The 12756-nt window shown below is 39.7% G+C and overlaps 1 protein-coding gene across 1 annotated transcript in view; it reads right to left on the bottom strand.

Moving 5' to 3' along the window:
- Positions 1 to 12756, bottom strand: part of ilvbl (ilvB (bacterial acetolactate synthase)-like) — a 12875-nt gene continuing 119 nt past the window's right edge. The window contains exons 1-14 of the mRNA XM_080731651.1: positions 12450 to 12756; positions 11022 to 11223; positions 9954 to 10081; positions 9085 to 9335; positions 7942 to 8041; positions 7471 to 7568; positions 7025 to 7161; positions 6592 to 6726; positions 6210 to 6324; positions 5378 to 5547; positions 4336 to 4406; positions 4154 to 4225; positions 3180 to 3285; positions 1 to 2926 (exon numbers count right to left, since the gene is read on the bottom strand). The exon at positions 12450 to 12756 is cut by the window's right edge and continues 119 nt beyond it. Coding sequence (XP_080587777.1) covers positions 2748 to 2926; positions 3180 to 3285; positions 4154 to 4225; positions 4336 to 4406; positions 5378 to 5547; positions 6210 to 6324; positions 6592 to 6726; positions 7025 to 7161; positions 7471 to 7568; positions 7942 to 8041; positions 9085 to 9335; positions 9954 to 10081; positions 11022 to 11223; positions 12450 to 12551 — 1866 coding nt within the window. The 5' untranslated portion in view covers positions 12552 to 12756 and the 3' untranslated portion in view covers positions 1 to 2747. The remainder of the gene's footprint in view (positions 2927 to 3179; positions 3286 to 4153; positions 4226 to 4335; positions 4407 to 5377; positions 5548 to 6209; positions 6325 to 6591; positions 6727 to 7024; positions 7162 to 7470; positions 7569 to 7941; positions 8042 to 9084; positions 9336 to 9953; positions 10082 to 11021; positions 11224 to 12449) is intronic.

Genomic DNA, 12756 nt, shown 5'->3' with positions numbered 1-12756 from the left:
TAGGCCTATACAGATTCACTTTTATTTTTAAGCATTTATACAGTGAATGGTCAGATCAAGATCCCATCAGTAACACATGACAGTTTTAATACAGCGTTGATTGATTGAGTGTTGATTTGATATTTACCACAGATGGTTTGTTAGTTTCAGATTCAGTCCGTTCATAAATATTAGAACAAACATCTGGAATTTAAAAGTTATAGAAAATGTGTGTTATTTCAACATCTATCATGAAAACCAGTGCTTTCCTCAATGTGGATACATAATTATATATTTTACATGATCTTTATCAAAGGATCTATTTGTCAAAGGATCGCAGTATATCAACAGTATGATTTCTCAATAAATCAAATCTAATGGTAATGATTTAAGTGTGGTTTTACACATAACATTGTAAACACCGGTTGAGTTTATAAATCATTAATTCTAGACAATTTATAGCCAAATTAATACATTAATTAAATAAAATTAGACATGTTTATTCATCTACACATTTGAATGCATTAGAATCCGACCTGTGTCAAGTGATTTATTATGACTGAGGTTAAACATATGAATTGATTTTCAAGTCATTGTACTGCCTCAAGCCACAAGTTTGGTACTCAGTCTTCTTTTAAGTGTCTTTGACCATTCACCAATGTATTTGTTATAGTTGTGGTCTGAACTCTGCCTGTCTGCCATCCACTTGACTTTGAAAACTATAATTGTATAGTTATTGTGCTCAGTTTGGACGCCCTTTACACTACAAATGTACTATTTGATCAAGGTCAGGGTAAAATGTGCATTCATCAATTAAAGGCATACTGTGCAACCTCTGACTTTTTGACATTTTAAAATCAGATGTTGAGTTCCAGGCAATGCATTGAGGTTAGAAAACTGAAGGAATGCAACCATTGCCATCTAGTTGACCTTTACTGAATATGACTATTCAAGGTTTGACATACAGCAGAAATAGCATACTGGTCAAGTTTTCTCTTGAGTAAAATCACTACTCTCTCAAGTGGTTTCATTCAGTTAAGTGCCTAAAGTAAAGTCAAATAGAAATACACATCTCTGAAGACAGGCTGTTTAAAAGTAAAAACAAGTGATGAACACGTTCTTGAATAGTTTAAGTCCCTTAACAAAGCATACCAGTTATTACATTTCTTCCCTTCTAAAGATGTAGCAGTTGCACCATTTCACAACACAAAGAGAGCAGCTTTGGGGCTATCTAGGCTGTAGGGTTTTAAAGCAAATCTTTCTTTGGTGGGACATTTTATTTCCCCATGTGAGGTAATGGATAGCCAACCTCTGATATACTATAAAGCTGGGCTCACACTACAGGACTATTTTAAAATCCTAACTGATCGGTTTGCAACAATGACCATTAAAAGATGTTAAAATAATGGTGCAACACACTACATGATTTTATTAATATTATCGTGTTTGGCTGAACAACACAGCACCTCCAGTGATCACATGCGGAAGCAGGTGTAGACAACGGAGGCGGTTAAACTTGCTGTGTTAACAGACTAATGGTTGAGATATACAGGCATGCAAACTGAGTAGGGGAAAGATTTGGCGCGCATTTAAATCTTGTCCCGATTACTGGCCATATGAAGTCAGAAAGATGCCATTAATATCAGCAGTCTAGCAGTCATTAAAGGAATACAGTAGAATAACCCAACATTGTATCCATACAGAAATGGACATTTCAACTTAGTATACATAATTTATTTAATAGTTAACATAGAAGATGATCTATCTACTAGCATGCTGGGGGACTGCGCCTGCTTCATCCACAAAGTGTCGCGTGCATGTTATAGTGTGGCATAATGCATTCCATGCACTTGACTTGTCGTTACTGAAGTGCAGCAACACTTTCAATTTAATTTCTCTGTTCAACACTCGCTCTCTGCGTGTTCTCACAGTTCAGTGCTCCACCCTCTGCTTCATTCGCTGCGGGTGATGTCACATCCTCAGTCACTTGCACTATTTTACACACATCCAAATAGACGCAAAGAATGAAAATCTGGGAATTGTTTGTGAGAATCGTTAACCCAAAACAATGTATCCTTATATCTGCACAAATCACGCAGATTACCTATTTTAGATTCAAAACAGTGATTTTCCCTGAAAAGTGACAAGTTTGCATGCCTGGATATATGTCAGAGAATACACGTTATATAGACCTGTTGCCGTGTGAAGTATCCTTCACTTCACATCTGCCTTCTTGTAGACTTGTTTCGGTCGTGTGCCACTCCTCTCGTCCCACTCAGACAGTATGAAAGTAATCATCCAGCATTTCCATGGATAATACATGATACATGGTATCAGAGTCACATCTCTATTGATAGCATACAGTTTGCGTCAGCAGGAAAACTTTTCAATAGATGTTTAAAGGTGAAAACAACTAATTGACAATGTTATGGATATCTGGGGCAACCATCATCGATGATTGAGTCTCCCCCTCGGGACAGGGGGTGTCATTTTATTTGCTTTGTTATGTGGGCCTACATAGCCCTTTGAGATTAACACGGTTTGTGGGCTATACAAATTCATATGGAGGTATGCATGCTCAACCAAAGTAAAATATCACAGTAAACCAAAGTAAAACAGCAAACAAGATCAGCAGTGGTCAAGTAAGGGTTGGACTGCAATTTAGAGTTGTCTTCACTTGATACACCGGTGTATGAAGGAAGTCAGAGAAAACTTACGAGAAGGAGAAGAAATGTATCTTTTCCCCCCTGGACAATCTGAGAACAATCCTATACAGAAATGGAGCCCTCTCTGAAGTTGGTCTTCCCTATCAGGACATTGAGAAGCGTGGACATGCCCTCCCGGGTCTCCTTTTGAGCGTTCTTGATGATGTCATCAAGTCTGTCATCATCCTCACGCCCTATTAGGTAACCTTTGCCGCCGTAACCATCAGCAACTACATGGTAATCTGCAAAAGAAAGAGATCATTTGTCATTGGTACGGTAGTGACTACATTACTCTAGTGACTAGAGTAATGCAAATGTAATAGCAGTTACTACCAGAGATTCACAAATCAATGTATCGTTGTCCTAGTCAAGGACAATAATAAAAAGATTTGTGAATCTCATCCAGGTTTCCAATTTCACTGTGCAGAATGTGGAATGAAACATACAGTACAGTACAGACGAACTACAAAAGGACAGAAAAACACAAATATGTACCTGTAAATGCAAGGCCACATGCCACATTGCTACCAAGGATGGGCACTTGTTCTCTGGATATCTGACTCCAGCAGGCATCATTGCCCACAACAGCAATGACAGGAGTCTGGGAGAGAAGTGACAAAGGGAAAAGGAGATTAACAGAATAAGAGATTGAATTCGGTAATTTGGTAAAAACGTTGTATTGTATAACTAACTGGTCATGATATAAGGTACAGATGTTGAATCGATCTGTGCTCTGTGATTGACAAACCTAAAGTTAAGTTCACTTTGACACTTTCACTGTATGGGAGAACAGATCTCAAAATCTGATTCTACCAATATAGCATACTGTGAGTCCTGGTAAGTGAATGATATTACTCTTGATAGAAGTTCTCTAGTTCAACAAAAATAGACAGGTTAATAATATCTGTGTAATGTGAGTGCTGGTACCACCAGTAGGCTAAACAGGCGGGCGACAAAATAAACTTGTTTTATTATACAGTGGCAGAATAGGTGATGTTCTGAAAGTCCCCTTACATAATGCAAAGAGAGTGAATACAATCACCACTTCCAGTTGTTCACTCTCGGAGCACAAAAGCAACAGATGACGACGATCAACAACAATAATATAATTTTGGGCATCTGTCATGATCAGGTAGCTATAGGACTTAAGCTAGCTTCTACTAAAGCTTTTATTGCTGCAGAGCAAATGATGAAACAACCTAGGAGAAGATACTGTTGTTTTTTCTTTATGTTTGTGGCATCCATAGCACATCATACTAAGTAACTAAGGAACATTTGTATAGTACCTCTACAGAGCTGTGTCACACACAAAAAAAATATATAAATAGAAACAAATAGAAAATAAAGAAAACTACAGGGAAAAGAACACAAATATCAAAAGAAGCAAATATATCATTACATAAATCATTTAAGTTGCTCTGGATAAGAATCACAGTTCAATACTCCAAATTCATGTTTGGTGGTTTTACCTTGTGTCTAGTGAATGTGTCAAACTCTGCAACACTGTATCCCAAGGAGCCATCACCATAAACTATCCATACCTGAAGGTGACAAACATGTAGATAATGTAAGACAGTATGTGTCTGATGATGAACAGTAAGAAGTGATGAACACATACAGGACTTTGCTTAGGTCTGTGTACCGACCATACCTCAGATTCTGGTCGGCACAGCTTTGCACCGAGGGCAAACCCTCCTCCAACACCAAGAGTCCCAAAGGCACCTGCAGAGATGGGAATTGTGTGAAAAGATTAAACTTTAAAGCAAAAATAGATCGGAGATCTCCGCCTATTGATCATCTGGGAAAATCAAATTTAATGAAATTAACAAACCTACGCTTACTGCTTTGGAAACTAATCCTGTCCTGATACTGTCCTATTATGATGGACAGCCCAAGCACCGAAGTCTGACATCACTGCCACTAGAGGGCGCTATCCCACTGTGTCACAGCATTATTTTTTGTATTGGATTTGAATCTTAGATCGCCATATAAAAACAGAGTTCCAGAAATAAACAAATCAGCCGGGCCATTTTACTCATATGGATAAAGTACTAATTTATCCAGAGGTTAAGAAAAAAAAAATGTTTTTCTCCAAACACAGACATAATCAAATGTAACTCTTACTCAATATCATAAAATACACAGAGTCACATACCTGCCAAAATCTCTCGGATGACTTGTCTATTTTTGGAACACGGTTCTTACGACTTAAGATTCCCCTATGGGGATCCCATTCCTGACTTCTGTACTATAGTCTTTGCATTGGTTCTGCAATTCAATTTGTTTTTACATTTAAAATTGTTTTGGGCATTTTGGTACATCTTCTATACATTGTGTATAGTACTTTGCACAATGCACACACACTCCTTGGATGGATTTTGGCCTAAAATCACACAAAGTGGTACACAGTATCTCTAAAGTCATGTCATCAACATGGATCTGTCCCATTTCCCATATTCCCTCCTGATTGGCTACAATTGCCTTCTAAAATGTATGTATGCGTATAAATCAAAATCGTCTAAGCATATTTAGCTTGCTGCTTAGCAGAAATTATATTTTAAAATATATTTTCGTGAACGGAAATACCAGCTTCCGTTACTCGGATTTCAGGAGGTGTAGTTCCAGACTCTATATAGCATTCAGAGATTGTGGAATAGTTGTCTGACAATGCGAGACTAATATAGGCCACTAACCTGGATCAAGCCAGCGCATAGGTCCTCTGGGTCTCATAATGTAAGCTGCACTTCCCACAAAGTCCCCTCCATCTGCCACAATGATACTGTCTTCTGCCATTAACTCGTCCACACGGTGAAGAACATGCAATGGGTTTAGGTGGTGTTCCGTCTTCTCTTCAGCTTTTGCCCTAGATGCACAAATAATATAAACTGATTTATGTGTGCGTATGAGTGTAAGTGAACATTTACATTTCACAACACTTGGATTATTTTATCTTTTTTTTTTAAAGATTAGTTTTTGGGCTTTTATGTCTTTATTGATAGGACAGTAGACTGACAGGAAATGGGGAGAGAGATGGGGAGTCGCAGTTACTATCAAAACCTCCACCGGCTGTCAGTCGGTCTGTCTGTCCGTCACGTCACGTCACGTCACATCATGTCACACTTTTGCCCTACTCATACCTCTGCCACCGTGAACACAGTGAAACAATGTTTACAGAATCAGATGATGTGCACTGGTCATAGGATTTAACATTTGACAGCTGATCCCCATTTACTAGGGGTGTAACGATATAGTAACTGAATTGAAAAATCGATTTTAATTTGCAATGATCTACTATTTCGTTTGCAAAAGCAAAATATCGTACCGTTTTGGCTTTGTATCGTATCGTTTTAAAATGTGGTAATCGGTATCGAATCGTTTTGTAATGCAAATAATTGATTGTATGGAAACTAAGTATTTGTGCCTTGTATTTGGCAATTTTAAGAGGGCAAATGAAAAAGAGGGGTCTAATTACCTTTCCATTCCATATAGCTACTCTTGATCAACAAATAGGTAAATGGCATTTACCTATTTGTTGTCTCTTTGGTGACATCTCCTGCCTTGAGACTCTGTGGCCATTCCTCTGGACATTTGTGCCCCTTCAGTCCTTTGGATAGCCGAAGTAGGAACGAACCAGCATCACCTAGAATACATAAATACTGTATAACAGAATAGTTGAAGAACACAGGAAATGTCTACCGCCACATTTGTAAAGTTTGTTCCATGCATAGAGGGACATCATACTGTACACTGTATACACACACCCATGCAGAGACGGTCACACAAATAAGCTCATATCCACATCAACCCAAACCCAGTCAATCACTCAAAACAGAGGCGGTTTTGTTTCAACTATTTCAATTACAGATTTGTTCATGATTATTATGAATCAATAACTATCTGATTGTACCTTGAATTGCCACCGTAGGTTTCCAGAACATGTCAGAGTTTTTCAGAAGCTGTGTCTTGTCTCTGTTGACAGCAATGATTTTGCTGCGTCTGCTCAGAACTCTACCATAACTCAGCCTGAAGTCACACACAGTGCCTGAAATGTGATACACACAACATTAAAATAATATACCTCAACAATATGCAATACTGGCTGCTATAAATGATTAATAAAGAATGATATCTACTGTAATACATGCTATATTAAGCTATATGTAACATTTACTATATTAGATTTCAAGAGTTGGATGATACTGAATGCAATTTCTCACACACACACACACACACACACACACACACACACACACACACACACACACACACACACACACACACACACACACACACACACACACACACACACACACAATAACTATACAAGCAGAATGTACAACCTGCCAACAGGACCAGGTCAGCATCTTTAAGGGCATCCCGTCTGTTCTGTCTGATGTGGATCGGACTATCCTTTCCCAGCATGCCACGGGACATGCCCCCTAAGAAGCATGGGATGCCCAAGGACTCCAAGGCCTTCCTGTATTATAGACAAATATATTGGAACACATGCTGATCCTTATAGACATGAAAGCTTTGTCAATGTGCTGTTGGGGTTTGTACATTTGTTCACTGTATTGCAAGTTTCTGGTCTTTGTAAGCTCTGTGTAATAATGTAAGTGCCTGTACCACTGGTAACAAATGTTACTGTGTTCTTTAATATAGAAATATAACCGAGGATCATCAGAAAGGGACTTGAGAGTCAGGCAGAAAAAATATGTTTTACCACAACAGGATAAGTTTACATGTATGTTCAAGTACAGGTACAAGAAACGGGAATAGGCTGTACCTGATATCATCCGCAGGTGTTGGGGGTAGTGTTGCTTGGCTACCAATCAGAATAACAGGTTTCTTGGCTCGGCTTACAAGCTCTATGCACTTTTGTACCTGATTGTGCATAAAAACATAGTTTGCGTAAAGCTTACCACTTGGCTTAATTGAACACCCTATCAGGCTACATGAGGCAGCAACACATTAATTCACTCCATTGTGAACACAGACAATTAGCAATCAAATACCATGGCTGTCCTGTGAGATACACTTTCTGTTGTCATTTTTTGCCTAACTGCAGTCATCAGGGGGGACTTATGCATGTTATCAGTAAAGTAAATGATTTATTATACTGTATATCAAGCAGCAGTCCCAAGCAATAAAACTTCACATTCATGTCTTCTTGGTTGGTTGAAAAAGACAAAATAACCAGTTAATGTGGAAAGAACACGTACATGAATGTTTACCATATGTATTATAGCAGCCTCACCTGATCATCTGTGGCTTGTGGAACATCAACAGGTAGGGGAGACACATCCCTGGTCTCCCAGGCACCAGCAAACAGATTCATGAGGTGGTTCCGGAGGTACCTTAAAAGAGATCAATCAGCATGTAATTTTTTTGTAATGTCAAAATTAAACATTGACATGTTATACCCACTGTATCAAAGTCCTGACGTCACTCCGTTATCCCCTGGGTCGCCGAAGGATGTTTCTATTGAAAACACCATAGCCGTCTTAACGTCACGTCATATAACAATAATAATAATGTCTGTGTTGGGAGAATGTTTTCTTTGGATAAATTATTATTTCAACGTCCGTTGATGCTTCATATCCATATGAGTAAAATTGCCAGGCTATTTTGTTTATTTTTGGAACACAGACATAGGGGGGGTAGCGACCTCATTGATGTCAGCCTCCAGCCTTTCAATACTGAAGCTACTAATACTGCTACAAATAGACCCACTCGTAAAAATTAGACACACTTCATGTCATTTTTTAGCCAGGTGTTTCTCATACAGCACATGTTGTATATGTATTATAGTCTGGTGTCGGTTTGTCTAATAATAATAATAATAATTTATTTATTAGTCAGACACATTGCTGTGATTTGAAATTTGTTCTCTGCCTTTGACACATCTCTTGGAGCAGTGATAGCTGCAGCAGTGCCGCGCTCGGGAATCAGTAATGGTGATCAGCCCCCCCAATCCAACCCTTGATGCTGAGTGCCAAGCAGGGAGGCATTGGGTCCCATTTTTACAGTCTTTGGTATGACCCGACCGGGGAATCAAACCCCCAACCTCCCAGTCTCAGGGCGGACACTCTAACCACAAGGCCACTTAGCTGTTATTATGTCTTGTATGTATTGTTATGTCCTATATCCACGAGTTTCCAACGCCCCATAGTGCATTTCGCAGACGCTGTACCGAGCTTCCGGCGCCGCAGCCGAGTATGATTTACAAGCTCACAACGTTTGCATCTGCGACGCGACGTGAGCTTGTATGTCTGCTGTTAAACCGGAAGTGTGGTGCAAACAGGTCCAAATAATCTCCAGTAAACTCCCGCGGAAACAGGTCGATAAAACCAATAACAAAACAAAATAGGTTCTTATGGCCACCGTGACATCAACATACCAAGTGATGATTTTTCCCATCAGGCCTTTGGGAGGGTTTTTCACAAAAATCTCCTTGGACACCAGGTGGAAAGGGTAGAGGGTGTCGATGGGGAATTCAATGAAAACAGGTCCAGGGGTTCCAGACTGGGCGATGGCCAGGGCCTTCCTGACCGTAGGAATGATTTCCCTCACAGTCCTGATGGAGGCACAAAACTTGCACAGCGGCTTGAAGAGCGACATCTGGTCGATGTCTTGAAGCGCTCCTCTGCCCTGTGCACCAATCACAAGTTAAAGGGACATTAGGCATTCTGGCAGGGGGTACATTTATTTTATTTGGCCCTATGCGTGCTGTATCTCAGTGGTTCCCAACCTGTGGGACGGGGCCGACTGGTGGGCCCTGAAGGCACTGCAAGTAATTGGCAAAGCACTCAGATTTGAATGATGATATAACAAATTTTAATTTAATTTAACTTTAATTAAAACAAATGTAATAATGTAAAAAAATATATAAAACTTAAAATATACAACATTGGTTCCATCGATTGATCATTAATCTGACTTATGTCAGATGGGTGGGTCGTGAACGTGTTCAAGATTTAGTAGTAGGCCCTGATCCAGAAAAGGGAACCACTACTGTTGTATCTGACATGCAAACAATAATCTTAGATTCAATAGACCAATGATTTAGACACAGACTCATTAACCACTTTCAATCCCTAGTTTGCTTACACCCTTATAGCCCAAAAGTGTAGAGAACTGACACAATGAAACACGCTGTGAGAATGCTTGTAGATTGGTTACTTTTGATATTCATCGTTTAGTAGTATATAGGCTATATGGTTCACAAGTCAAACTTAATAGGATTCATGTTTTGACTTTGATGCAAACCTGAAGAAGTGTACCAGCAGCTCCTCCCATTAGCAGCAGTGGAGACTCAGCCATCTGAGCATTCTTCACCGCTGTCACTGTGTTGGTGAGACCTGGGCCAGCAGTCACTACTGCTACACCAACACTGCCTAGGAAACACACTAGTATCATCAACTGCTCCAAAATGATCAATCCACCAAAATGCTAATCTGAAACTCACAGTTCTAGCCTTGCTATATTTCTTCTTCATTTTATTATATTATAATGAGAATAAACGTTTGTGCCCTGGTACTGTGCATACTGACAAAGACCAATACAATGCCAATTATTGAAACCCATTTTACAATATCTATTGTCCAATTAACATTAATAATGCATACACCTACATACATTGTGAATGCAATTATTAGTTTATAATAAAGTAATACAATCAAATATAATGCTAATAATATTAATACTTATTATCATCATCATCATCATTATCATATAATAACTAGAAAGATGTGGTTGCCGTGACGAGTCACACTTGCAAATGAATTCAATCTATCTTACCATTTGAATTTTCCCCATTAAAGTCAATGGGGAAAATGTATTCATCACTAATAATTTAATGTCAGTCCCTGTCCCTTTTATGCCCATATATGGAGATCCCTGATGTCATCAATATTAAGCCCATATCTAGGAATGCCCATCATGTATGGACATAATGTGTCAGTCTTATGTGGTCTTATGATGTCAGACATCTATGATGTCAGTCAACTGGTTGCCCTGCTTTTCAATAGCCAAAGCAGAACCACTGCCCGGGGCAAAGCGGCCATCAGAAAGGATTAACTTAATTTACAACCTCAGATCAAATTTAAGAGCACTTAACTGGTGTCTAGCATTTAACTGCCACTATGGGTGCTACCAATAGCTGAATGGTTTGAGCACCACATGGCTGTCCCCGCTTCAATTCTGGCATAGGGACCGTTGCGGCCAAGAATAACGCAGACATCCAATAAAAATGTGTGTAAAAAAAAAAAATGTAAATTCCCACTCTGGGAATGGGTTCCAAGGTGTGTGTGGTACTTCTATCAGTGGGTACTGTACCTGACAGTCGTGCCACAGCATCAGCAGCAAAGACAGCAGTGGCTTCATGCCTGGTGTCTACAATGCGTATGCCCAGCTTCTCGCAGGCCACCAGGATGGGTGAAATGTGTCCCCCCACCAGGGTGAACACATATTTGACCCCATGGCTGCGGAGCACCTGTGCCACACTCTCCCCTCCATGCCGTGGGCTTTCAGTTTCAGTCTAAAGTACAGTAAGAGAGAGAAGAGACCATTCAGGCATAATATACATATGATAATAACCAGGCACGTGCACACATATACATCAAAGGGGGCTTGAGCCCCTGCCTTTTTATCCGTCTGTAAAAAGTGCCCTCTTCAGGCCATGAATGCAGTTTTTACTGTGGTAAAATAAATGCTAATGCCCTCTTTCCATGCCATGAAGGCAGCATTCAAGAGAATTGCCTTGTCTAAACTCTCCTGAACTTGAACTTGGACTTGAACGCAGCATCTTATGTTGAAAGAATAATAAGCCCTCCCTGTTGTTACGCCACATCTCCAGTATTGACTTGATTATGCTTAGTTCAGTGTGGTATCAAGCACCGAAAATAGCCGACCTCCAAGCTCACAACGCGTCTCGCTGCGATGCATTGTGAGCTTGGAGTTCTGCTATTTTCACCAAAACGCCCTTTTAGAAATTTCATCCCCTGCCTCTATAACATTCTGTGCATGTGCCTGATTATAACCAAAGGAGTTTCAAGATAGTGTGCCAAAGACCAAAGTACTGTAAGCACATTACTTGTGTCTCATGTGGGGTTGTTGTTTCAAGACAGTTTGTCAGAGAGTTGTTTAGACTTAAACAAATTGGCCCTTTAATGCAAAGTATAGGCTAATATCACAAGAACACATGAAAACCTGAAATATCAAACCAGTTGAACCACATTCTCCTTAATCTGAACTAACATTACACCTTCATGCAAGCTGGAAATATTACTGGAAACTGAATTCACGTGTTCAACTCCTTTATCCTATATGTCATCATCACTGGCATATATTTCACAATAGTATTTATTGTTTGTGCATTGCACACTAACGTTAGGCAGGTCCAGTCAGAGCATTGTGATAGCCTTTGTACTCGATAGCCACAGGGGCCAAGGCTGTTCAAAGTTTACCTCTTCTCATATTACAAGAATGGAGAGCTCACACCTACTCTGCTCATCTTTCACCTTTGATACACAATATCTTGATGATTATCTGACCAGTGACCATGAGAAAGAATGCACATGTTTATATGCTACAACACCCCTGCTTTCTCATTTTTTTTAAGAGAATGAATGCATAGATACAATACAGCAGATGCTAAAACTGAGTTTCCTGCCTGCTTGCTATAACCAGTCTAAAGTGCAAGAGACACATTGTAGAATAGAATATAAAAACAACAGTCGAATAAAAATGGAACACATCACTCACCTTGTGAAACAATTGGTACAACAAGCCAAGTTTATAGGCTGCAAATGCAAGACCCAACGCCACGCAGCCGAAAATGGTCCCAATGCCCCCCAACGCATCCATATCTCTGTGAGACCACAGTGTGACAAGTATACGGAAGCAGGTGTTGTTTCTACACAGACTATTATTAAATATCTAATCTGTAATAATTCTATTCAACCTGCTCCAGTGGCTCACTGCCTGGTTACAGGCTAGGCTATTGCTTAGCCTGTGTGCAAGACCCCGAAGCTGTTCATACAACTTCTATAATCTCTTTTTAGGCATCACT

Source organism: Nannobrachium achirus (assembly GCF_963921795.1).
Source record: "Nannobrachium achirus genome assembly, chromosome: 8".
NCBI lineage: Eukaryota > Metazoa > Chordata > Actinopteri > Myctophiformes > Myctophidae > Nannobrachium > Nannobrachium achirus.
This window is presented reverse-complemented; position numbering and strand designations above follow the sequence as displayed.